At 43.3% G+C, this 25,376-nt stretch overlaps 1 protein-coding gene across 2 annotated transcripts in view; it reads left to right on the top strand.

Moving 5' to 3' along the window:
* Nucleotides 1–25,376, top strand: part of LOC110497384 (polypeptide N-acetylgalactosaminyltransferase-like 6) — a 231,440-nt gene that overhangs the window by 59,170 nt on the left and 146,894 nt on the right. For both annotated transcript variants that reach the window (XM_021573463.2, XM_021573464.2), the window contains exon 5: nt 3,739–3,905. In XM_021573463.2, the coding sequence (XP_021429138.1) occupies nt 3,739–3,905 (167 nt within the window). The remainder of the gene's footprint in view (nt 1–3,738; nt 3,906–25,376) is intronic.

A 25,376-nucleotide genomic window follows, 5' to 3' on the forward strand; every position in this document is an offset into this window, starting at 1 on the left:
CTGTCTCTATCTCCTTGCAAGAAACAAATCCTCCAGTAACTCCTACTGCAATGGGTTGGAAGTCAGGAGGGGGGTTGCAGTAGTGTTGCAGCTCTGTCGATAATGAGAACTATTCCCTCCGCTGCGGGGGGGCTGGAGAGTGACTGCATCCCAATGGCACCCTACTCCCTATATAGTCAACTACTTTTTACCCTATGGGCCCTGGTAAAACATAATGCACTTTATAGGGCATAGGGTGCCGTTTGGACTCCAAGTGGTTCCATGTTAGCGAGGTAGGGAAATTAGATGCCACACTGTGCTGTGCATACTGTGGAGAGGGATATGGGGACATTTTCTCATTTGAAAGCTAGTTAAGCTTAGGATTGAAATATAGTGTTTTCTCCCTCTGGATATTGTCCCGTGTCTAATCTCTACTGACTGTGTGACTGTCTATGCATGTGTGTATTTAGAGTGTGGGTGTGTGTGGGTGTGTGGGTGCAAGTATATTCGACATGATGCACAGGACGTACAAGGTGCGCACGTAAGTCAATTTACATGTGTGAAAAGGGTGTGTGCTCAATTACTGGTAAACATGTTTTCCACACCGCACTCCGTGTGTGTGGGATCAGAACATGTGTTGACAGGAAGTCAGGTTTCTATGAAGCTAAATCATCCCTCCAGGGCAATGCTCTTCAGTTCAGTTCCATCATCACAAAAAACCATGGCAATTTTCTTCAGCAGGTGACGTGCCTTGTGCGGAGTGTGAGAGAGAGAGAGGGGGAGAGAATGAGAGAGTGTGTTTATTAGTGTGCGAGAGAGAGAGAGGGGAGGAAGAAAGTGAGAGAGAGAGAGAGAGAGAGAGAGAAAAAGAGGGGGAGATGGATAGTTATAGAGAGAGAAAGATATAGAGAGTGAGGGGGGAGAGGGATAGATAGTTATAGAGAGAGAGGGGAAGGGGAGGAGAGAGAGAGTTAGAGAGAGAGAGAGAGAGAGAGAGAGAGAGAGAACAACAGAGAATATCTATGGTGAGAGGGCATGGCATCTCTGTTTATTTACAGTCTCATAAAGCCCTGCAGCAATCCTCTCAGTATGTGATCTGTAACGTTATTTTGTAGACAGTGGCTGAATGATCTCCATCTCCCTCACAGTAAGCTGGGGCCCTGCCTGTCTTCCTGCTCTGCCTGTCTGTCTGTTTTGCCTGCCTGTCTGTTCTGCCTGCCTGTTCTGCTTCCCTGCCTAATGTAATGACGGCTATAACTCAGATACACCGCTGATTTCAACAAATTTAAGAGATGGAAATGAGGCCAGTGCTGCCGCTATCCTAGCTGATGTTGTTGACACAAAGCGGTACGGAAAATAAACCTCACAGGTTAAAAACATTTAAGGGATTGCGATGTCTGTGAATGCTAAGTCATTTTGGCAATGTTGTATTTCTCAGTCTGCACATACTGTACACTATCTAGAACCTAAAATGGTTCCTAGGGCTGTCCCCATTGGAGAACCCTTTGAATAACCCTTTTTGGTTCCAGGTAGAACCCTTTTGGAATTCATATAGAACCCTTTACACAAAATAGTTATTCCTGAATCCAACCCTACTTGGTTTCAGTTACTGTTTTATAGTTGGTTATTTTCAAAATGTTTTCACTGCTGAGTTAATTACAGTTTTTTCTCAATTACTGAAGCATTGGACTATCTATAATCAGTTCCACAAGTCATACGATATGATGGAGAAGTTGAACGTTCGGTAGTTAGTGTACATAGCCTACACTTGAACAGAGCACTGCCTCAGAAAAAATGGCATGTCTTTAAAGCAGATGTGATACTGCATTGTGCATTTTACACCAAATGACGCTGTCATGTTCTGACCTTAGTTCTGTTATTTTATCTTTGTTTTAGTATGGTCAAGGGCGTGAGTTGGGTGGGCAGTCTATGTTTGTTTTTCTATGTTGGTTTTTGAGTTCGGCCTAGTATGGTTCTCAATCAGAGGCAGCTGTCTATTGTTGTCCCTGATTGAGAATCATACTTAGGTAGCCTGGGTTTCAGTTTTGGGTTGTGGGTGTTTGTCTTCCGTGTCAGTGTTTGTCGCCACACAGGACTGTTTCTTTAATTTCACGTTTATTGTTTTGTATTTCATAGTGTTTAGTTTATGTTTTAAAATAAACATTATGGACACTTACCACCCTGCGTTTTGGTCCTCCGATCCTTCTCGGTTCTCCTGCTCAGAAGAGGAGGACGAGATCCCTTACAGACGCTGCTCAACATTTCATCCAACATTAACACCTATGCATTTACCCAGGCAGGTGTTACAGTATGTTCGGATCTGATCTGGAGAGCAGTGACCTGTTATTAAATGGCTGTAACAGCATGGCAGACAGTATAAGACACAGTGGGGAATCCAATCATGCTGGGAGTGGAAAATCAACACGTAAGGAACAGACTGAAGGCGTTTACCCATACAGAATGTAACATGAATGTCATTCTCATCGGGTCTGTGTGTGCGACAACCACGGCGGTGCAAAGGCCTAGTTGAGAGGAAAAAGAATCACATCAGCAGTTGATAGCATCAAGTCTGCGTAATGTTCAATGTTACCTTATCAAGTTCAACGGAAGCTGACAGTCTTGCTTCATTCTTACCTGAACTGAACGGAGTCTCTATTCAGTCATTTATTTATTCACTCTCTCATTCTTTCTCTCTTCCTCACACACTCATTCCATACAGTAAGGAAGGGAAAATGGAAGTTTAATTTAAGCCTATATGCATTTAAGAGAGGTCTATAATGCCCCAGTCCAGCCCCATATTTCAAGTCTCCTCGCGATACAGCGCTGGAGGGGGGTGACAACGATATTTTCCATAATGGTATGTGGCTCTATCTGCCTATTACTATGCAAATCGATGCTCCTCTCCTTCCTGAATGGTAGTTCATAATGTAGAATTATCTGACAGGGCAGCTGGAGAGACCAACCTTGTGTTTTAGAGATTGGCTCAACTCCAGCAGGAATGAATTTGCTTTCCCAGCCCAGCACAGATGTAGGGAGCTGGAGCAGTTTGGTGGGCTCCCTCCCTGCCTCCCTCCCTCCCTCCCTCCCTCCCTCCCTAAATATACAATAATAAAAAACAGGGCTTCTAACCAAGTACCGAGTCATAATTCTGCAAAGACCGGTGATAAATTAGAACAGCTTGTCAAGGTTGTCACCGGGGTAAATTAGCAGGAGACTCGTGTGAACCGTAAAACTGCTGCTTCATTTGCCAATTTCAGCTTTGTCGAGGCAGCTATTAACATGCAGATTTCCTGAATTGTTTATTAGGCCGGCTGAAGCTGGAGTGGCTCTTTTAAACGCTGATTTACTTTACGACTCAGCACAGAGGTAGAAGGTAAAGCAGGCTATGTGTTTGAGGCTGGCTGGCTGGCTAGCTGGATGGACAGCTGGCTGGCTGGCTGGAAGGCTGGCTGGCTTGGCAGTGTGACACACAGCAGGGAGCAGGTTGACTTTCCAGATGTAGGAAGACGTGATTAAAGATATCAGTTTTAGATTGTGACATTTAGCCTATCACAGAGTCACTACCAACACATGTAGCTAGCTCTACATCACATGCATAAGCTACACGTGGAGATAAAACGCGCACGATGTCTCTGATGTATTGAATTTCGATCCCACTGGGGTCTTTGTCAGGACAGGCCAAGAAAGGTCTGGTCTGATGTATTAAAAAACATGGAGGCTAATACAGTCCCTGGTATATTGTGTATTCTCTTTCCTCAGCTGCAAGATGAAGCTGTACCTGGAGAACCTTCCCAACACCAGCATCATCATCCCCTTCCACAATGAGGGCTGGTCGTCCCTGCTGAGGACCATCCACAGCATCTCCTACCGCACCCCAGACCACCTCATCGCTGAGATCATACTGGTGGACGACTACAGCGACAGAGGTAGGACACCTGGTTAACTGTTACGCTACTGTCTGTGTTGGTGATCAGGGTTCTTACACCACACCCTGCTCAGTGACTGTGGTAGGACCCTGGTTAAACTTCAGTTATCACAGTATGGTGCTGGTAGGACCCTGGTTAAACTATAGTTATTACAGTATGGTGTTGGTAGGACCCTGGTTAAACTACAGTTATTACAGCATGGTACTGGTAGGACCCTGGTTAAACTACAGTTATTACAGTATGGTGCTGGTAGGACCCTGGTTAAACTACAGTTATTACAGTATAGAGGTCGACCGATTTATGATTTTTCAACGCCGATACCGATAGAGATTTTTGGAGGACCAAATACCGATTAATCGGCCGATTAAAAAAAATAAAAATTATTTGTAATAATGACAATTACAACAATACTGAATTAACACTTATTTTAACTTAATATAATACATCAATAAAATCAATTTAGCCTCAAGTAAATAATGAAACATGTTCAATTTGGTTTAAATAATGCAAAAACAAAGTGTTGGAGAAGAACATAAAAGTGCAATATGTGCTATGTAAGAAAGCTAACGTTTCAGTTCCTTGCTCAGAACATGAGAACATATGAAAGCTGGTGGTTCCTTTTAACATGAGTCTTCAATATTCCCAGGTAAGAAGTTTTAGGTTGTAGTTATTATAGGACTATTTCCCTAAATACCATTTGTATTTCATTAACCTTTGACTATTGGATGTTCTTATAGGCACTTTAGTATTGCCAGTGTAACAGTATAGCCTCCGTCCCTCTCCTCGCTGGGCTCGAACCAGCAACACAACGACAACAGCCACCACATCGAAGCAGCGTTACCCATGCAGAGCAGGGGAAACAACCACCCCAAGGCTCAGAGCGAGTGAAGTTTGAAACGCTATTAGCGCGCGCTAACTAGCCAGCCATTTCACTTCGGTCACACCAGCCTCATCTCGGGAGTTGATAGGTTTGAAGTCATAAACAGCGCAATGCTTGACGCACAACGAAGAGCTGCTGGCAAAACGCACAAAAGTGCTGTTTGAATTAATGTTTACACGCCTGCTTCTGCCTACCACCGCTCAGTCAGATACTTAGATACTTGTATGCTTGTATGCTCAGTCAGATTATATGCAACACAGGACACGCTAGATAATATCTAGTAATATCATCAACCATGTGTAGTTAACTAGTGATTATGATTGATTGTTTTTTATAAGATAAGTTTAATGCTAGCTAGCAACTTACCTTGGCTTACTGCATTTGCGTAACAGGCAGTCTCCTTGTGGAGTGCAACGAGAGAGAGGCAGGTCGTTATTGCGTTGAACTAGTGAACTGTAAGGTTGCAAGATTGGATCCCCGAGCTGACAAGGTGAAAATCTGTCTTTCTGCCCCTGAACGAGGCAGTTAACCCGCCGTTCCCCGGTAGGCCGTCATTGAAAATAAGAATGTGTTCTTAACGGACTTGCCTGGTTAAATAAAGATTAAATAAAGATGGGAAAAAAAAACGGCAAATCGGCGCCCAAAAATACCGATTTCCGATTGTTATGAAAACTTGAAATCGGCCCTAATTAATCGGCCATTCCGATTAATCGGTCGACCTCTATTACAGTATGGTGCTCTATGTATCAGGTAGGACCCTGATTAAATCAAATAAAATGAAATTGTATTGGTCACATACACATACTGTATTTAGCAGATGCTATTGTGGGTGTAGCGAAATGCTTGTGTTCCTAGCTCCTACAGTATGGCGTTGGTGGGTATGGGGCACTGCACTATTTCCATTACCCCTACCAACTAATAGAATCTCACTTTGATTCATCTCTGTTAGTGTATGTTTTTGGTGTCCACAACCCTGGATGTTGCCTCTGGGGGTCTTTGCCTTGAGGATAACCCTGTGTGTGAAGCTAGTGTGAGCCATACTCATTTGTGTCAACCTCTCATCCGTCTATGGTCAGGTAGTTTGGTTTGGGAGGAGTTGGGTTTTGCTCGCCAGCCAGCTGGTTGCCCTGTTGGCCGTTGCCCTCTTTCTCTCCTGTGGTTCTGTGGATGTTGTGCAGAGAAACAGATTCACTTCCTATAGTGGTGTGGCTGCTTGCCTCAGGGGGAGGGAGATAGAATGTATGCATTCAGTAGCCAGACCACTGTGGCCGGACAGGGTCAGTCATTGTGTACTGTATGCTCCCCCGCAGTGTTGAGACAATCCACTGGAACTCTCAGTCCACTGGCCTTCCGAGACACACACACACACACACACACACACACACACACACACACACACACACACACACACACACACACACACGCACACACACACACACACACACACACACAGAGAAGACTCACCACACCACCGGGCTTTTCCCGGATCATTCCACATTCCGTATTCCGCCTCTGGAAGCCCATGCATATATTCGCATAATTGAGGTATTTTTATATTGTTTTAGCGGGCGAAGAGCAACAGCACAAACAACCTCTTGGTGGATGGACTTTAGAGTGTGTGTTCTTCATTTGCATCAGGTGATGATTCAGCCTAATGGGGAATTCACTGGTTGTTTAAAGGAGCAGCTGCGCAGTAGCTGCATCCATTTTGGACTTGGAATTCATTCTTGAAGAAGTATGTCTTGTACATAAATGGCTGATGAGTTTAGTTCAACTGTCGTATCCCATCAGAATCCAAAATATCAGCTTGTTTCACTCCAATGTTTGTAAACAACCTAAATGTAAACAAACACAGTATAGGCTCAAAACATGGTCAAAACTCATTTTGATATCATGGATGGTCAATCCTGGCATTTAGCTCTGTTTATGAATTTGAAAGTGGTTACATTTCTCCAGCCCTATCCCCTAGCTTTTTTACCAAAAACAGTGATGGGGTGCCAGCTTTGTTGTCGTTTCAACTGCTGAGTTCCCCTATGACGTTTGTAACGTTTATGTTAAAGCTGTGCACTTTCATATTTTGAGTCCATGGTCGACAGTTCATCCATGTAAACACTCTCTGTTGGTTGCTGTAGGCCTGTCTGTTCTGTTTACATACTGAGTCAGATGAATGTGTGGAAATGGGTCATTTGGGTTCTGTGTGTGTGTGAATGGCAGCGTTGGGCAAGGTTTTGTGTGTGTGTGTGTGTGGGGGGGGGGGGGGGGGGGGGGGGGGATCAGTGTTAGAGCTGGCAGATTCTCAGTGAGTTGAGGCTCTCTGGGACCATAGTCCTCACGGTGGGACACCAGATGGGCACAGCTGCTGCCTTACCCTACAGCTGAATCTATCCCCCAAGGTGTGTGTGTGTGTGTGTGTGTGTGTGTGTGTGTGTGTGTGTGTGTGTGTGTGTGCTTGCCTGCGTTTGATGTGCTAATGTTATTGTCACTGGCCATATTATATTGTTTAATTATTCTCCCATCTTACAACCACACTTCAATAGTACCTAATCTGGTCAGCTGTGTAATGCATGCCAGATATCCTGGCTACACATCCCAGGACTGCTTTCACCCCCATCATGTTCTGGTGTGTCACACAGAGGAGCTAGGCACGTTCTGGTGTGTTGCACACAGCAGCTAGGCAGAGTGGCCTCTTTGTGCCTGTGGAGGACAATTCTCCAGTGAGGGAAGCGGAAACAGATTTTTCACCTGAAGCGAAAATAACAATAAGCTCTGCTGACAGAATAGCTACATTTGAAACCAAACCTTCTGAGAAATAATTTGGCAATGTATGAGTCATAATGATAAATAATGAAATCAACCTTTATTGTCTGATGCTACGTTCATAACCCTCTGGCACGGTTGTAATTCCCAGTTGTGAAGTCATAAATACCAGTTGGATGCAGTCATGTGCTTTGTACTCGTTGAGAAACACTGATTGGCTAAAGGCCAACATGCTGCATCACCCATAAACTAAAAGTACAGCTACGATGCTTGTAAACAAATTATAATGCTCAAAAACCATATTAATAGATTGCTTTTTAAAAACAATGTTTTGTTGTTGTATTTGCCTGCCAAAAATGCAGTTATCGAGGTTATTTCCTTACTAGGTGACATCAGAGGTCAGCATGTGGGAGAAGTTGGAGCTCAGGGATGATAGACAAGCTTCCCACTAGTAATTACCAGTTGGAGGGGCGTTCAAGTGGATCTTTCCCAGCTGAATGTGGTAAATACCACCTTGCCACTTTTTGTGAACACAGCATTAGTCACCTACTGTACCTGTGAAAATATCCTATCTATTAAGTGTCAGTGGAAAACTATGATTAGGTTGCATAAAGTATACCAATCAGTTGGCTACATAGTTTATATGGATGGGCATTAGAAATTATTTCACTATTCAAATTATATGAAGGTGGAGTGGGACCAGGGGACTTACCTAGGACGGAGAGTGCACCAGAGGAGTGGGGGTCTGCAGCGGTGCGGAGGACACCAGAGGCGAGAGACGGTGATGAGGCCAACGGAGCAGCGCCTGGGGAGGAGTACTCAATGGTGGCAGTGCAGCGGGAGGATTGTAGTGCAGTGGGAGGTGAGATACAAGTGGATCAGGAATTCAGTGAGGCCTTTGGGGATACGTGTTTACATTTTGTGTACTTAAACGTCCGAAGCCTACTACCGAAGATAGATGAGATATGTCTGTTGGTTCGCAAATCAGAGGTGGGTGTCTTATGTTTCACAGAGACAGAAAGGATCGGAATTGGAATGGTGGGGGGGGGGGGGGGGGGATATGTGCGTTTGTAAGATCGGACATTGCTTGTAACGTCAGATCGGATTTAAGCGTTGATCTGGAGATTGTCAGGCTGCATATCTGCCTTCCCAAAACCAAGCCGATTTTTATTGGGGGTGTGTTACAGGCCGCCCAATCAGAATGCATTATATGTAGGTCTTGAAATTGTGTTGTCAAACTGTAATGATTCCCTGGTGAAGGAAATAATTTTGTTAGGGGATTTCAATACGGATGTCTTTAAAAAGGCAAACCCAACTCACAATGTATTAATGCACTTCTGTAGATCACTTGCCCTGACCCAAATTATAAAAGATCCCACCAGGGTATGGGAAACAGTGCAAAGTACAATTGACTTAACATTGGTGTCTGATAAATCCAAAATATTGCAGAGTGGAGTAATAGTATATGGAATCAGTGATCCTTTTATTATATTTTGCACAAGGAGGTTTTTTAAAGATATATTATAGTGTCACAAAACTGTTAGAATCAGAGGACTCAAAAAATACTGTGTTGAAATGTTTAGGGAGCAAGTTGGTAAAATTGACTGGTCACCAGTGCTGTATAGTGTTGGGGTAGACAGTGCCTGGGCAGTCTTTAAATGTAGATTCCTTGATGTGGTGAATGTGATGACTCCCATTAGATGGGTCAGGGTAAAGCAGAGATCTAGCCCTTGGTTTAATCATGAGATTCTAGAATCTCTCCTAGCAAGGAATAAGGCCTTGATGAAATTTAAGAACTCTCAAGAGCAGCCTGATTTTCTCCTATATTAACGTCACAGAAATTAAGCACAGAGCAGGATGGATGAAGCACAGAGCAGGATGGATGAAGCACAGAGCAGGATGGATGAAGCACAGAGCAGGATGGACGAGCAGTATCCCTCTAGGCTGGGTAAAGTCCTTTTTATCAGGTAGGGAGCCAATAGTACAGGTTAATGGTTCACTGTCTCAGGCAAAACCAATGAGTTGTGGTGTTCCGCAGGGGAGCGTGCTTGGACCTTTACTGTGTTTACTGTATATTAGCAATATGAAAGATGCTGGTTCTTGCCGTCTTTTCCTTTATGCGGATGACTCTACACTTCTGGTGTCTCACAAAAGTTAAACTATGTTGGAGAGCATACTGAGCACAGAGCTTACTAACATTAGCAAATGGCTTGGAGATAATAAGGTATCTCTACACTTGGCTAAAACTGAAACAATTATTTTTGGATCCAGACCTAAATTGAGTAGGTCCTTTGAAATCAGAGTGGAGTTAGGGGGGAGGTGCTGACTACTAAAACCTCTGTTAGCTACCTGGGATGCATCCTTGATGGAAGATTGGGAGGTGTGAGCATGGCCACTAAAGTGCTAGGGAAGGTAAATGCCAGGACTACATTTTGGCCTAGAAAGTCCAAGCTGCTTGATAAGGACTCCATGAAAGTGATAGCCACGGCCCTCATTCAATGCCACTTTGACTACACTAGTACTTCCTGGTTTGGGGGCTTAGCTAAACTTATGAAGCTTAGGTTAGATAGCCTAGAATTAGCTGATCAGGGTAGTATTGAAATGAATCCGTGTACACACATAGGCAGGAGCTGCTTTCAGGAACTCAACTGGTTGCCTGTTGAGGGTGTCCCAGATTAGACTGGGTTTGGTTTACACAAGTATTTATGGTTCTGTGCCCAGATGTCTAACTGATTACCTTCCCAGTGCACACAATCACTTTCCTGGTGCACACAATCACAGCACCAGATCAGGTGTTGCTGATGTGTGCTTATACAGGTTCAGGAGTAATGCTGGGAAAGGTACTTTCTTGTATACTGCCGCTCAGAGTGTAATGAGTTGCTTCTTCCCATAAAAACTATGTCCTCTCTGGGCAGCTTTAAAAATAAAGTAAAAAACTGTTTGTCTTTTGTCCCCATATGAATGACCCCTATGATGTACCGCTGTAAATCATGTCACTCAAAATGACGTAAAATGCCACAACAGCAGACAGTACAGTGGTTTTCAGGGTGCTATTCCGGTATTTGTTGGCTAGGGGTGGCAGGTCGCCTGGCGGGTAGGAGCGTTGGACCAGTAACCGAAGGTTTGCTGCATGGAATCCCTGGGCTGACAAGGTAAAAATCTGATGTTCTGCCCCTGAGCAAGGCAGTTAACCCACTGTTCCCCGGGCGTCGACGGTGTGGATGTTGATTAAGGCAGCCCTCCGCACCTCTCTGAGTCAGAGGGGTTGGATTAAATGCGGAAGACACATTTCAGTTGAATGCATTCAGTTGTACAACTGACTAGGTTTCACCCTTTCCCCTTTCCCTAACAGTAGCCTCAGCTAACAGCAATAGTGAATATGTCTGATGTTTGCCATCATAGAACTGATTCTGTTTCAACAAAAAGTTTTCTGGTGGGTGTTTTGCTTTGATCTGTGTCAGGTCTTGTGAACCCTCTGTTGGTGCGCGCCTGCAGGCTATTTGAAGTGGGGAAATAGCATACTGTTGTCAGGGCTGACCGGAGGGCTAAATGCACTATGATAGTAAAATGCCTTTTCACGTGAAACGCAACCCATAACCCATAGCCCATGAGAGAGAAAAAGGAGCTTTAAAATAAAACAATCACTTTGTGAGTCCTCAGAACTGTAGGCTACATTTAAAAGTCAGGCCAATTCATTTATCAGAATCATTAATGGGTATATCCAAAGAATTGGCAATATAAACTAAGGTAAAACAAAGGAAAATGCACATAGTTGGCTGTCATTTCAGCTGCTTGATGTGATTGTGTGTTAGTTTTAGTTGGCTAGTTAGCTACAGTAGCAAAGGAGAAGTAACAATTAGCCTAGCTATCCTCAGTGCTTAATTTGTCAATCGGGAAGTGCTGGAACAAAAAGTGAGCACGAGAGGGGGGTGACCTGGGCAGCTCTGAGGTACCAGAACGCATGAAAAATATAACCATCTTTATAATAAAGCATTGCATGCATATCATCACATTTGTGTAGTGGCATGGGGAACAATGTTAGTGGCATAGAGTCTGGGAAACTGTTTGTCTTTTAAAACGCATTTCATTTGACTGGAGACTTTGGTATAATCTTTTTTAATGCCGAGTTCAAAACAACTAGGAACTCGCAACTAGGAAATCTCAGAATTCCGACTTCAGTGCGTTCAAGACAACTGGGAACTCTGGAAAAACTAGCTCCAATTGGTCAAATTTGTTTTGAATAGTCATCTAACTCGGAATTCCAAGTCAGGAACTCTGGCCTCTTTCTAGAGCTCCGACCTGAAGATCTGTCACGAATCCCGTTTCCTGAGTCTGTTTTTTGCCTATGTTCTGTCCTGGAGTGTTTTTTCCGGCGTCCTGGAACGCACCCTGTCTGGTTGCCGGGCAATGTAGCCAGTTGGGGTTTTCTGATTACCCGCACCTGTATCCCATCAGCTATCTGCACACCTGGTCCTGATCATCATCTCTCCTCTTCATAAGCCCGGACCTGACATCCATTCCCTGCCGGATCGTTAGCCATGAACAGTATGTTGTGCCAGAGTATCAGCCTCAAGTTGGATAGAATTTGTTTTGTTGTTTGTTACGTATTGCTTGCCTTAAACTTACCTCCGTTTGTTTTGTCTTCAGTTACTCACCCGGATCATTTACCCCATTCCCGCCTGGTCGTCAGAGGATTCCGCTTCCCCATTGGATCCACCTATTTACTCCCATCAACTCACCAAAGCTGCCCGCTACGCCACCTGGATATATCTAACCATTCACTTTCACTTGTAAATAAATACTCACCTTCTTCCTACTCTCCTTGTCCTGGTCTGCTTCTGGGTTCGATTTTGAAGAAACGTGACAAGATCACTGACATCATGATTCCGACTCGAGTTCCTAATTGTCTTAAAATCACCATAATACCACACAGTTGATCGAAATGAATTTAAATTAAAAAAAAAAAAAATACGCTATTGATCCTCTGTGGCAAAATGATAGGCTTTCTAGTGTAGTAGGCTATTCTGAGTTATTTCATTTATTTCTGAACAAACAGCATTAACTCTATAATTTTGGCAAATGTATATAAATTCATCAGTGCTGCTGCAGCTCCTCCAGATCCCTTCGCACGGTTATGATTCTATAAGGAAATAAATGATGCAACACTGGGGGGATGAGAATTGCAGGCCCATGTCTGTCAGAGCAGAGAGAGGGAGATAAATCATAGGAACGGAATGTCATTGTAGTTCTGAGAGAGATGGGGGGGGGGGGCAACTCGAAATAAATACATTTTATTGCTTTTATTTGAATTTTGACATTGCAAAAAGCGGCCAAATAGGTTAATTTAATTTGTCTGATAACCCCCCCCCCCCCCCCCTCCTAAAGGGCTGTTTCCCTTGGCTTCGCCTCGGGCCTAAGAACAGCCCTTAGACGGAAGTTATCACACGATAATCCCCAGGTCCTCATGCCTTATTGCTTAAAAACTGGTGTGTTGCTTGTTCATTTCATTGTCTATACATATGAACTGTTGCTTCAAATGTGCATGTTTTACCCTGTATTAGGGGTACACCTAGTCCAATTATCCTGGTACCTGCAATGTGTGAACCAACCAATCGGAGACCTGTTGGCAAGGACTCAGCTGAATTGTGTCCAAAGGTCTTCACCTTGGCAGAACTCAAGAGTTTCCCTCTCTCTGAGCCCAGACCCCCTCTGACACCTTGTGGGGGGAAAAAATCACCTGTCACTCCTGAAGTGTCACCTCCCGTGGTCACCGTGGAGATATCCAGGAAGTCACTCACAGCATGGAGCTGTCACCACCGCTTTATCTCCACGGCAACATTTAAGGGCAAAGATCCAATTCCCATCAATCACGCTGCAACCGCCCCCCCAAAAATGTGATGTGAGAGATAAGAGAGAGGTGTTCTTATTGGAATAGACTGACTGACTGACAGTGTCATTTCTGCAGCTCTCAAACAAGAGGGGTTGGAAAATGGAATATGTATTAGATTCTAACGCTCAAAGCATCAAAGATGACAGTTGTTTTGAATTTATTCTACCTGAATGACAGACTCAATGAGATCGGTAGGAATCTCAGAACATGAATTTGTTGCTGTCTAACTTTAGACAAATTAGAAATATGACAGGGCATGCCAGGTTATAAAACACTAAGCTGAAAGCTAAATGTTCACAGTAAATACCAAATAGCCTAAATTAAAGCTTTGAAGTGCTTTGAAGTTTTTAAAAGAACAATCCTTAGCTAAATGGAAGGCCCTGCAAAAACATCCAGCTGTGTATTGTGTGTGCTTTGTAAATGTTTCCTTTTATAGTTAAGCCAAATCACCATCCTCCCCTCCATAGGCAGTAATATACACACACAGAGAGAGAGAGACACCCCCCCCCCCCCCCCCCCCCCCCCCCCCACACACACACACACACACACTTCAGCTAAAAGTATTTAGAAAGGAAAGCTGTTCTTGTGAAAGATACCCTGAGAAGCAATGTGTAATGGTTATCTCTAAATTAACCACTGCTGGGCACTCATTAAAACATGGACGCAAATTGAATTCACTCCACAGAATTTAATGAATCATGAAATGTCCCCTCATTCAGTGTCATTTAGCTAGAACTGTGATGGCACTCTGTTAGGCACTTTTGCTCTTTTTATTCTATGTATTATGCAAAGGTGTGCTAATTGCAAAAATAACATTTTTCGCATAGAGAAAAGGATGAATGCATGTGGCAATGCTAAGTACACAAGAACACCAAATCCAGAAGGAATTTCTTGAGAGCTGAGATGGTGAAATAATAAGAGAAGTAAAGGAAAGTCAAGTTTTCAATGTAATTGCAGATGAAACCAACGATTTTATGAAAAAATAACAAATGTCTTTGGTTGTGAGGTACTATTACAACAGGGCCATCCACAAAAGCTTTTTACACTTTCAGTCAGCTAAAAGCTTAGATGCAGCAGGTCTCACAAAAATAATTATTGATCGCCTTGAAAAACATGCTTTGGACTACAGAAATAATCTTGTGGGGCAAAGCTATGACGGTGCATCCGTCATGAGCGGAAAGCATTCTGGTGTGTCTGCACGGATTAAAAACAGTGCAAGTTTTGCATTTTATGTGCACTGTATTGCACATAGTTTGAATTTGGTTCTAGTCGATGCTGTAAAATCAGTGCCTGAGGCAGTTAACTGTTTTGCTCTACTGCAGAAGCTTTATAACTTTGTATCTGGCTCGTACGTTCATCTCAAGTGGCTTGCAGTTCAGAAAGAGCTGTATCCACAGCAGCAGCCCGGAGAACTACAGAGACTTACGGCGGCTGTAAGGTGGGCATGCAGATACATGGCATGCCGTAATCTGAGGGACAGTCTTCCAGCAGTTCTGAGAGCGCTACAGGATATCACACTTGAACATAGATAGGTAGATCAGTGGAGGCAAGGGGCCTTCTTTCTCAGATAGATTTACATTTCATAGGGCTTTTGTAAAGTGCTTGTTGATGCCAAATGTCTTTCTGACATGCTCCAATCAAGCTCTCTTGACCTAGCAAGGGCTGTGTAACTTGGGTCAAACGTTTCGGGTAGCCTTCCACAAGCTTCCCACAATAAGTTGGGTAAATTTTGTTGGGTAAATTTTGGCCCATTCCTCCTGACAGAGTTGGTGTAACCGAGTCAGGTTTGTAGGCCTCCTTGCTCGCACACACTTTTTCAGTTCCTCCCACACATTTTCTATTGGATTGAGGTCAGGGCTTTGTGATGGCCACTCCAATACCTTAACTTTGTTGTTCTTGAGCCATTTTGTCACAACTTTGTATGGTAGGGGTCGTTGTCCATTTGGAAGACCCACTTGCGACCAAGCTTTAACTTCCTGAATGATGTCTTGAAATATTGCTTAAATATATCCACATCATTTTCCTCCCTCATGAAACCATCTATTTTGTGAAGTGCACCAGTCCCTCCTGCAGCAAAGCACCCCCACAACATGATGCTGCCACCCCCGTGCTTCACGGTTGGGATGGTATTATTCGGCTTGCAAGCCTCCCCCCTTTTCCTCAAAACATAATGATGGTCATTATGGCCAAACAGTTCTATTTTTGTTTCATCAGACCAGGGTACATTTCTCCAAAAAGTACAATCTTTGTCCCCATGTGCTGTTGCAAACCATAGTCTGGCTTTTTTATGGCATTTTTGGAGCAGTGGCTTCTTCCTTGCTGAGCGGCCTTTCAGGTTATGTCGATATAGGACTCGTTTTACTGTGGATAGAGATACTTTTGTACCTGTTTCCTCCAGCATCTTCACAATGTCCTTTGCTTTTGTTCTGGGGTTGATTTGCACTTTTCACACCAAAGTACGTTCATCTCTAGAAGACAGAACGCGTCTCCTTCCTGATCGGTATGACGGCTGCGTGGTCCCATGGTGTTTATACCCGCGTACTATTGTTTGTACAGATGAACGTGGTACCTTCAGGCGTTTGGAAATTGCTCCCAAGGATGAACCAGACTTGTGGAGGTCTACAATGTTTTATCAGAGGTCTGATTTCTTTTGATTTTCCCATGATGTCAAGCAAAGAGGCACTGAGTTTGAAGGTAGGCCTTGAAATGCATCCACAGGTGCACCTCCAATGACTCAAATTATGTCAATTAGCCTATCAGAAGCTTCTAAAGTCATGACATCATTTTCTGGAACTTTCCAAGCTGTATAAGGCACAGTCAATTGTGATACAGTGAATTATAAGTGAAATAATCTGTCTGTAAACAATTGTTGGAAAAATTACTTGTGTCATGCAAAGTAGATGTCCTAACCGACTTGCCAAAACTATAGTTTGTTAACAAGAAATTTGTGGAGTGGTTGAAAAACAAGTTTTAATGACTTCATCCTAAGTGTATGTCAACTTCCGACTTCAACTGTATATAAGCATAAATATGATACTGTATGTTTGTAATATTGATGGGCACCAAAATGATTTATATTTTTCATGTCCGTTTCTGCATGATACCTGGTATGTCAAATTGCAGTGTGTTTTTGTAAATGTACTTTTTAGTAAATAAACTATGCAATTTCTGTAACACACACATGCATCTTATCTCCTTGGTGCTTGAGCTTTATTTTCAACATTTTTTGGGGGTGTTCAACACTTATAGACCCAGATTATGTATTCATGAAAACAGAGTGACCCAAGTCTCTCCAGTATGTGAGTACTCTGTGTGCGTGCGTGCGAGAGAGAGAGAGAGAGAGAGAGAGAGAAAGAAATTGAGCTGCAGTTCTGACTGTTCATAGTGTGTTAAAGAATTCTAGTGAAACAAAATAAATATAGGCCTAAAATATAGCTTCTTGCAAGCCTCTTGCAACGTCTGATTCGGGGGTTTGTTTTGAGCACTCAACTGTACTTTTTTGGGTCTCATCCGTAGACTCTCCGTGCTGTTTCACATGATTCTTGCCTAGGTGATAAAACAGGTTAGTGGTGTTTGAGCATGTTGTCGGGACCGGCCTGCGGCATATTTTGCAGGGGACGGCTTTCTGGTCCGTGTCAGACTTTTCATACCCAAACCACGTCCATGCGACCGAAGTAGCCCCTCTTTTAGTTACGGTCTCCGTGCTCTGTGTCACGTTCACTCTCCTCCATGTTTGTTTGTGTTGTAAATGTCCTTCCACACGGCACGTGCGAACGCAAACGCACGTCCAATTGACAAAAAATATTGCCGTGAAGAGTGTGATTTGCGACACAACAAAATAAACGATAGAGCATAATATGAAACGATAGACGCTGTTCTATCACACAACATATATCGTCATATCGCCCAGCCGTAATCATAGGATTCATTCATGCTCCTTAGGTGCAAGGTTAGGGTAACACACACATCTTGGCCACCCCATATATAAAACTCTAGTTTTACTGCCTTTACGCTCCTGGAGTTGCTAGGCTTCACCAACGGTCGGCAACCTTTTCCATTTGGAGTGCCAATTTATCTTACCATTCCTACTGATCTGTGTGCCTGTTATGATTTTGATACGCACATTTTTGTGGTACAGTTTCATTTCATTTATAATAGTCTTGGTATATCAAAATCATTGTCTGTGGTTAATGACACAAATCTAAAAGTAACTTTTATTGCCATTGCCAAAACCTATTCTGGGCCCTCAGAGTGTCCCGTGCCAGTGAGCTGGGGACAGACACAGCTGTAGGTTATTTGTGCAAGGGATAAGAAGTAATCAGGCATTTTATGACTGGAACACAGCATTACATTTTTCCTTTTAATGCCGAGTGGTTATCGAAAGGGAGAGAGCTGGAAATATTTGCATTCTCAATTGAGTCTTAAAACAGACTTTGTTTTATTACATTTTGGTAAACTAGTAATTAGAGGTCTTACTTCACTTGGTTGTTTGATGATGAGGTAGCCTAGCCTTAACGGTGACTGTATGTGAGCTTAATTGATTATCAAAATATAGTATTTGAAAGGCAGACATTGAGGTCCATTGAGGTCCATTAGTGGTGATATGTTGAGACAATCAAAGATACTTTTATACATCCCCAAATGGGCATATTTATAGGCCTACATTTGCACGCAGGCCAGGTAGACTAGTCCTACTTCTATATGTGTAATCAGGTGCGGGTCCTTACTCAACAAAGACGATTAATAAATTGACAAAACTCGAAAATGGAAGGAAATGAACAAAAACTTGTCTCTCACAATAGGTTGTGAGTTCTGCAAACAACATGTCCACTCAGACAACTGTAATAATAATAATATATTGAATGCAGTAACAGAAATTACTGGCCTGTTGACTAAATGGGGTATAGATACATTATACAATAATCCTTAATTACATTACAACTAGTAATTAGAGGTCTTACTTCACTTGGTTGTTTGATGATGAGGTAGCCTAGCCTTAACGGTGACTGTATGTGAGCTTAATGGATTATCAAAATATACTATTTGAAAGGCAGACATTTTAATGGGTTAGGAATAGGTGATTATTATAAACCGTCCTTGAGGCAGAACTGCTCGATATCTGATGGGCCAGCCTCAATTTGGCTATATTGTAAAAATTCTAGAAAACAAAAATGTTATTTTCAGTCCTCGTTTAAGGTTAGGGTTAGGCATTAGAGTTAGCAGTGTGGTTAAGGTTAGGGTCAGGTTTTAAATCAGATTTGATGACTTTATGGCTGTGCCAGCTAGTGACCACTCCGCAGAGCTGCCTCCAGAACAACATTCATGACGAAAAACGCTAACCTGCGAAACACAAGCCTGCACTTTAGATTTCATCCCCAATTCTCTTCTCTAACCCTCCCCATAGATCCAACTGACGCCTTGTCTCAACAGATGCTAGTGATGGAAGTCCTGGAGGCACTTAAAGCCAATGGTGTGTAGCAAAAAATACAGAAATGTAATTCTCTGTTGCCTTTTGGGAGAGCTGAGTGGTGAGGGGTCACGGCAGCTCAGCGGTAGAGTTGTTTTAGCTTTTGGCTAAAGCTACGGTCTGGGATTTGTGGATGTGGGATTTACCTTTAGGGAGCTAAATTTGGGGGTAATTACTGAACATTTTTACTCTGCCTTTTGGATTAACCAAAACAGGCTTTATGAGATTGGAAGCCAACAGGGAGCCCTTGAGACCACAAATGCACTCATGAACACACACACACACAAACACTCTCTCTCTCTCTCTCTCTCTCTCTCTCTCTCCCCTACTCTCTCTCTCTCACACACACAAACACACACACTCTCTCTACACACACTCCCTCCCTCCCTCTCTCTCTCTCACACACAGTCTAGCACGCCGTATCAGACTGACAAAGAATAATTACCACCTGTTCCGTTCTGTGTGTGACGAGAGAACAGAGAATGAATGCAAGCTAAACATATTCTCTGCCAATTCAGAAGGGCGTGTCCTTGGAATATTATTGAATGATTCATTTATCCACTGTCCTGTATATCAATCAACATGTAGAAAGTTACTTTACATTACTGAAGTTCCCTCTGGAAGTCTCCATTAAATATTCAAACATTCAAACAAGGAACATCTCTGACATAAAATGACATGAGCAGCCACTTTAATTAAGGGCTGTATGATAATTCGAATTTCACTTTTCCCAGAAAACCTCGACACGGTTACAGTTAGTTTCAATTGAAATGAAATCAAACACCCCTTTTAAAAGTTGTTTTGGGAGTGTTCTGACTTCTACCATGTACAATTCTGAAACATCTGGTTGATTTATCTGGTGTGTTGCATTGAATCTAGAATGACTCCAGAAGAATGCAATTAAATGACTGAATTGACTGTGATTTAGATGGAATTGATCCCACCGGCTATAGATGTGTCAGTCAACCCCAAATGTACAGGTATCTACTGTATCTTGTCTACTACATTTGGGGTCAATACCTAATATAATAATAAATGCCATGTAGCAGACGCTTTTATCCAAAGAATCTAAAGCCCTATTGATACAGGATTAGTTTTACTGGGGGAGGTTGGGTAATGTAATTATGTACACAAGCACAAAACACCACGTCTGTAATTTTTACGCGTCAGGAGAGTAATAATTCCAGACAGAATAAACGACTGTTTTTGGCAAACTCCAAAGTCTTCTGATAATACTAGTCGCGTGTGAATCGACATCCCTGTGTTATGAGAGAAATGTCTGCGTTTGACAGGTGTTTGATCGCGGTTTGAGCAAGAAGGCAATAACTGATCTAATCAATTGAACGAAGTGCTGTGCAAAGCCCATATATGAATGTCCTACATGTATCAACTTTCACAGTGAATTCTTTTGTTGACATGTTTTGTGCGGATTCATTGAATATTGCCAAATGCATCAGTCAAAAATATTGCGCCTATAAAATGCAACCCTTGCTGTTAATCGATCTCCAAGCAGCAGCAAACTGACCTAAACATTTGGAAATGAAGTCAACTTTAATATATATATATATATATATATATAAAATCCTGTCCAAATCATCATCTGGAATAACAGACATTCTGGAGTAATAATTACATAACCAACATTGTCTAGGAGTACTAGTCCTGTGCAAACAGTCATGCGTGCATACATTTCATGTACAGATGGTCCCGGGAATCAAACCCACTACCTGGGCGTTGCAAGCACCATGCTCTACCAACTGAGCTACAGAGGACCTGTATTTCTTCCCCTAACAAGACAGGTAGGTTTAAGACCCCTCTTTAATGTTACGTGTTAATTATCTAAGCTAATTAAGACCTCCGAACGGTGTTGTAAATCGCCTTAAAATGCCTCGATTACGGTACCGTAGCAATAAATAGAATCAAGGTAAGAGGAAGATCCATTGTCTTAAGACTTATACTGCACAGGACGCGTCTAATGTAGACTAAGCTTTTTGGGCTCAGGATCAGCTTTAAGGATCAATGTGAAGTAAGCCAAATCAAAGCTATGTCCTTGTTTTATTTGGCCAGACTAATTGCAGCGACTGAAATATGTTAATTCAACCCGGGCTCCATTGATCTGTCTACTGTACACTGAGTGGACAAAACATGAAGAACGTGGGTTGTGTATGTGTGCCGTTCAGAGGGTGAATGGGCAAGACAAAAGATTTAAGTGCCGTTGAAAGGGTATGGTAGTAGGTGCCAGGCGCACTGGTTGGAGTGTGTCAAGAACTGCAACACTGCTGTTTTTTTTTTACACTCAATAGTTTCCGTGTGTATCAAGAATGGTCCACCACCCAAAGGACATCCAGCCAACTTGACACAACTGTGGGAAGCATTGGAGTTAACACGGGCCAGCATCCCTGTGGAACGCTTTCGACACCTTGTAGAGTCCATGCCCCGATGGAGTGAGGCTGTTCTGAGGTTCATCGGGAGGGGGTTGCAACTTAATATTAGGAAGGTGTTCTTAATGTTATGTCCACTCAGTGTACAGTATGTGTTGCCTTAACATATTTAAAAGACATGCTCTTCATGGTTTCTGATACATTAACCTTTATCAAACATACCCTTTCTTTAAAAAGAATCTTTAAGTGACAATGTAGCGTTCACCATTCGGTATAATTAAAGTTTTTCTGTCTCCATGAGATTGTACAGGGAACACTTCAGGACCCTCATCAAAAGCTTTTAAGTATGGCTCAGGAGTCCCTCTCTCTCATGGTCAAAAAAAACTAATTTCAGGTCCACCTGGCACTACGCTTCAACAGGACATTCCAACTCACACAGTATCCCACTGTATTCATCATGGATTGTGAACACCATTGTCTGGTACAAGTGCTTTGTGAAGTGGAGTAGTAACCGGTGTGTCACAGGGGCCAGGGATAAAACCTCGCTTCAGGCCAGCGATGGCCCATTGACTTAGGCTCGCTGTGATCTCGAACTGTGGGGGCAGAAACCGGACCGGACTCAGCCTGTTGGGATGATTTGAGATAAGACGAAGATGGATCCAGGGCCATCCAGAGTCAGATGCCCTTGGCCAGTATTTCTGCTGCCTCTGCAAGGCTGCGTTTCTTGGGGAGGGGGAGAATAAGCCACACACTCCTTTCCTGGGAGAGTGGATGGAGATGGGATTGATTGGTGCAGGCAAAAGAGAGAGTGATGTACACTTTGTCCCTGCCACCCGCCTGCTTACCCGCTTCTCCCAAACCGACCAGCTTTTCTTCCTTCGGCAAAAACATTTAAGGCAAAATCAATCGTCTTGTCCGCGTCCTCCAGGCGTGCCTGTCGATACTCATAAGCGGCCAACTTTACTGTTGAAGTTAAGCGAGAGAGAGTCCTTCCGGAATGTGTCACTTGTCAGTGAAACTTCCTCTGGCAGATATTGGCTGCCTGCATCACTCTCTCGTTCTGCACGTCAATAGCAGCATCCCAGTTCTGAGATAAATGGAGGCCTCATTGAAGCCTCTTCAGCTGAATTTGCCTTAGCAAATAATATTAATCATTTATATGCAGTATAATACCAAAGTACTGTTACGTAAGTTCTTGGAAGGACTTGAAATGTTCCTGTGTATTATGTGGTTTTTAGTACTTCTTCCAGACACATCATGAAGCTGTCTGTGATATTCAGAGTGTTTCCTTTGTGTGTGTGTCTGTGTATGTGTGTGCGTGCGCATGCGTTTATTTTCTTTCTGGCTCAGAGATAGAGGGCAGAGGCAGGTCACAGAATCTATTAAATGTTGAGAATTCTCCATCAGTTCTGAGAGCCACAGTGATGTCTTTCTTTCTGAAGTTCTCATTTTGGCATTGTATTGAATCACACAATCCCACGTCATTTTTTATTTTCACTCAAGACGGATTTCTAATACAGTATATATCAGAAGAACACGCACACACACACACACACTGTATGATCTTTATATGGAGTAGCCTCTCTATCCTCTCTTCTAAGTCCTCTATACACTGTAGAGTTAGCTGGCGGTGTGTGTGCATGTGTGTGTGTCTACACGCAAGTGTGTATGCGTCCAATGAGTGTGAGTGTGTGTGTCAGGGTCAACCTTGCCAACCTTGCCATTATATCTTAATAGGAGAGTGCCAACCAGCCCTGCTTAGACTGGCTAAGTCCCAGGTCCTTCCAAGGATAAAGTTATCTCTCTGGCCCACCTTGACCACACTGCAGATCAAAGACCTACTGCTCTGGGCAACAAGGCAAGAGATCAGACACACACCCTGTCTGCACCCTAAATAGCACCCTATTCTCCACATAATGTACTACTTTTGACCAGTGCCCTATGCATGCTTTGTCAAAAGTAGTGCACTACATAGGGGAAAGGGCTCAATTTTGGTTGTACCCTTCTGTCTTGTTCTCGGTCTGCCCCATTTGATTTAGCACACTAAATAGACCCACTTTGTTTTAATTCATTTATCTCAATATATGCTCAACGAAATGATTGTTCTCAGACAACACGGGTTAAACACTTTGTATTCTGATAAGGTGGCCTGTTGACTTGGCAACCAGACCCTCCGTTCTAATTTCTGGGATCCAAACAAAAACACACCAACCGAACGAACCAACAAACGCTCAATTCATTCCTAGCTACTTAACTTCCCAAACCAGACCCCCCCCCCTCCCCCCGCCCACCCCCCGTTCACCACTGCCTCTGTCTGAGATCCCAACAGAAACAACACAGCCCTAATTGCTGAAGTCAAGTTAACTCCATCCAAAGTTGCTTTGCCTCTCCATGACGCTGACAGCCAGGCTCTTTTGTCAGTACCAGTCAATGAAAGGTAAAGGTCAATGAAAGGTAAAGGTCAATGAAAGAAGCTGTCTTGGTTCCGTAGCTCCGGAGCTGTATTTCTCCCCGTTTCCCTGCAAACTGACGTGTTGCACTCCCCAGGGGACTGTCTGGAGTCTCTGGCTGCCCTCCTGGCCCTCTGCTCAGCATAACTCTCAACCTTAACACACACGCTCACCGACTCCACATGACCGCATCCTTAAGAGAAGTGTCCTCCGTGATTGATGGCCGTGCTCTTGGCTGAGCCATCGCTTATTTTGGACACCCGAGACGACCGATTTGAGCTACCCTCCCCGAACCTTACACACACACACACACACACACACACACACACACACACACACACACACACACACACACACACACACACACATACACACACACACACACACACACACACTCTGTCACCGTCGCTGCTGTCTCCATCCCCGACAAATTATCCCAGACTATGGCTCGCAGATGAGCTACTCTCTCTGATGAAGATGATGCACGACAGTCCCTGGCTTTCCTCCTCAAACTTCAGTAAACAACATCCCCAAAGTCATTAGGTTGAGACAGGACAGCATATTACTCATTTCATTCAGGAGCAATGAGCTTGTACTTTGTGACCTATTGTAGACCTGGTTCACAGGTTACTTTCTTGGTACTGAACCCCTTTGACTCCTGTCTGTTTGACTGGTTATGGAGAAGTCTGCGTAAGTCCCTGTTTTATAAATGTATTTGTCCCCGCCTAATTTGACTTGAACCATTTTCTCGGTGTTTCGCTGTCTTCCATTATCCCCGCAGAACATTAAAGTGTGTCGTCGGTTAGGGTCGGTACCATGGAAATTAGCCTTGAAACGCTTCCAAATGGCACTGCAATTAATCAATCATTACGGGCACATTTCCCGCTTTTTTATTTGCATCATTACCAGAAGTCCTACCTCTGTCAGCCGTGCCAGCGTGCCGTGAATGTAAGTGGATTCTAAATATAACCCTGGGCTCGTTAGTGAAGCACTACTTCATGCTCTAGGTACTGTAGCATGCTACTGTACATTATAACAGGCTTCTACGAAACGAATAGAGAATGTTCTACCTGCTCTTACAGCCTTTAGAGTGCACTTACTGTACAACTATGGACTTGGGGTTACTGCGCTTAATAGATAGAACACTGCTGTCTGTACATTATCATATAGGCTTCTATGGACATCACAGAGAATGTCTCCTGCTCATAGAGCCTTTGGAATGCACCTACTGTTCGCTGTACATGCTTAGCTCTACATGTAGCTGGACTATGGACTGGAGTATGTGGACTTGACACTGTACTGTTTTTCCCAGTTGATTAGACTTGGATCTACCCATATGTAAAATGTATGCACGTATGACTAGACCCGCTAGATAAAAGCGTCTGCTAAATGGCATATATTATTATATGTATAAAATATATATATTTTTTTACCCTTATTTCACCAGGTAAGTTGGCTGAGAACACATTTTCATTTACAGCAACGGCCTGGGGAATAGTTACAGGGGAGAGGAGGGGGGATGAATGAGCCAATTGCAAGCTGGGAGTGATTAGGTGGCCATGATGGTATGAGGGCCCCAGATTGGGAATTTAGCCAGGACACCGATAAGCCAGGACACCGATACTCTTACAGTGAGTGCCATGGGA

Source organism: Oncorhynchus mykiss, chromosome 19 (genome assembly GCF_013265735.2).
Source record: "Oncorhynchus mykiss isolate Arlee chromosome 19, USDA_OmykA_1.1, whole genome shotgun sequence".
NCBI classification, from domain to species: Eukaryota; Metazoa; Chordata; class Actinopteri; order Salmoniformes; family Salmonidae; genus Oncorhynchus; species Oncorhynchus mykiss.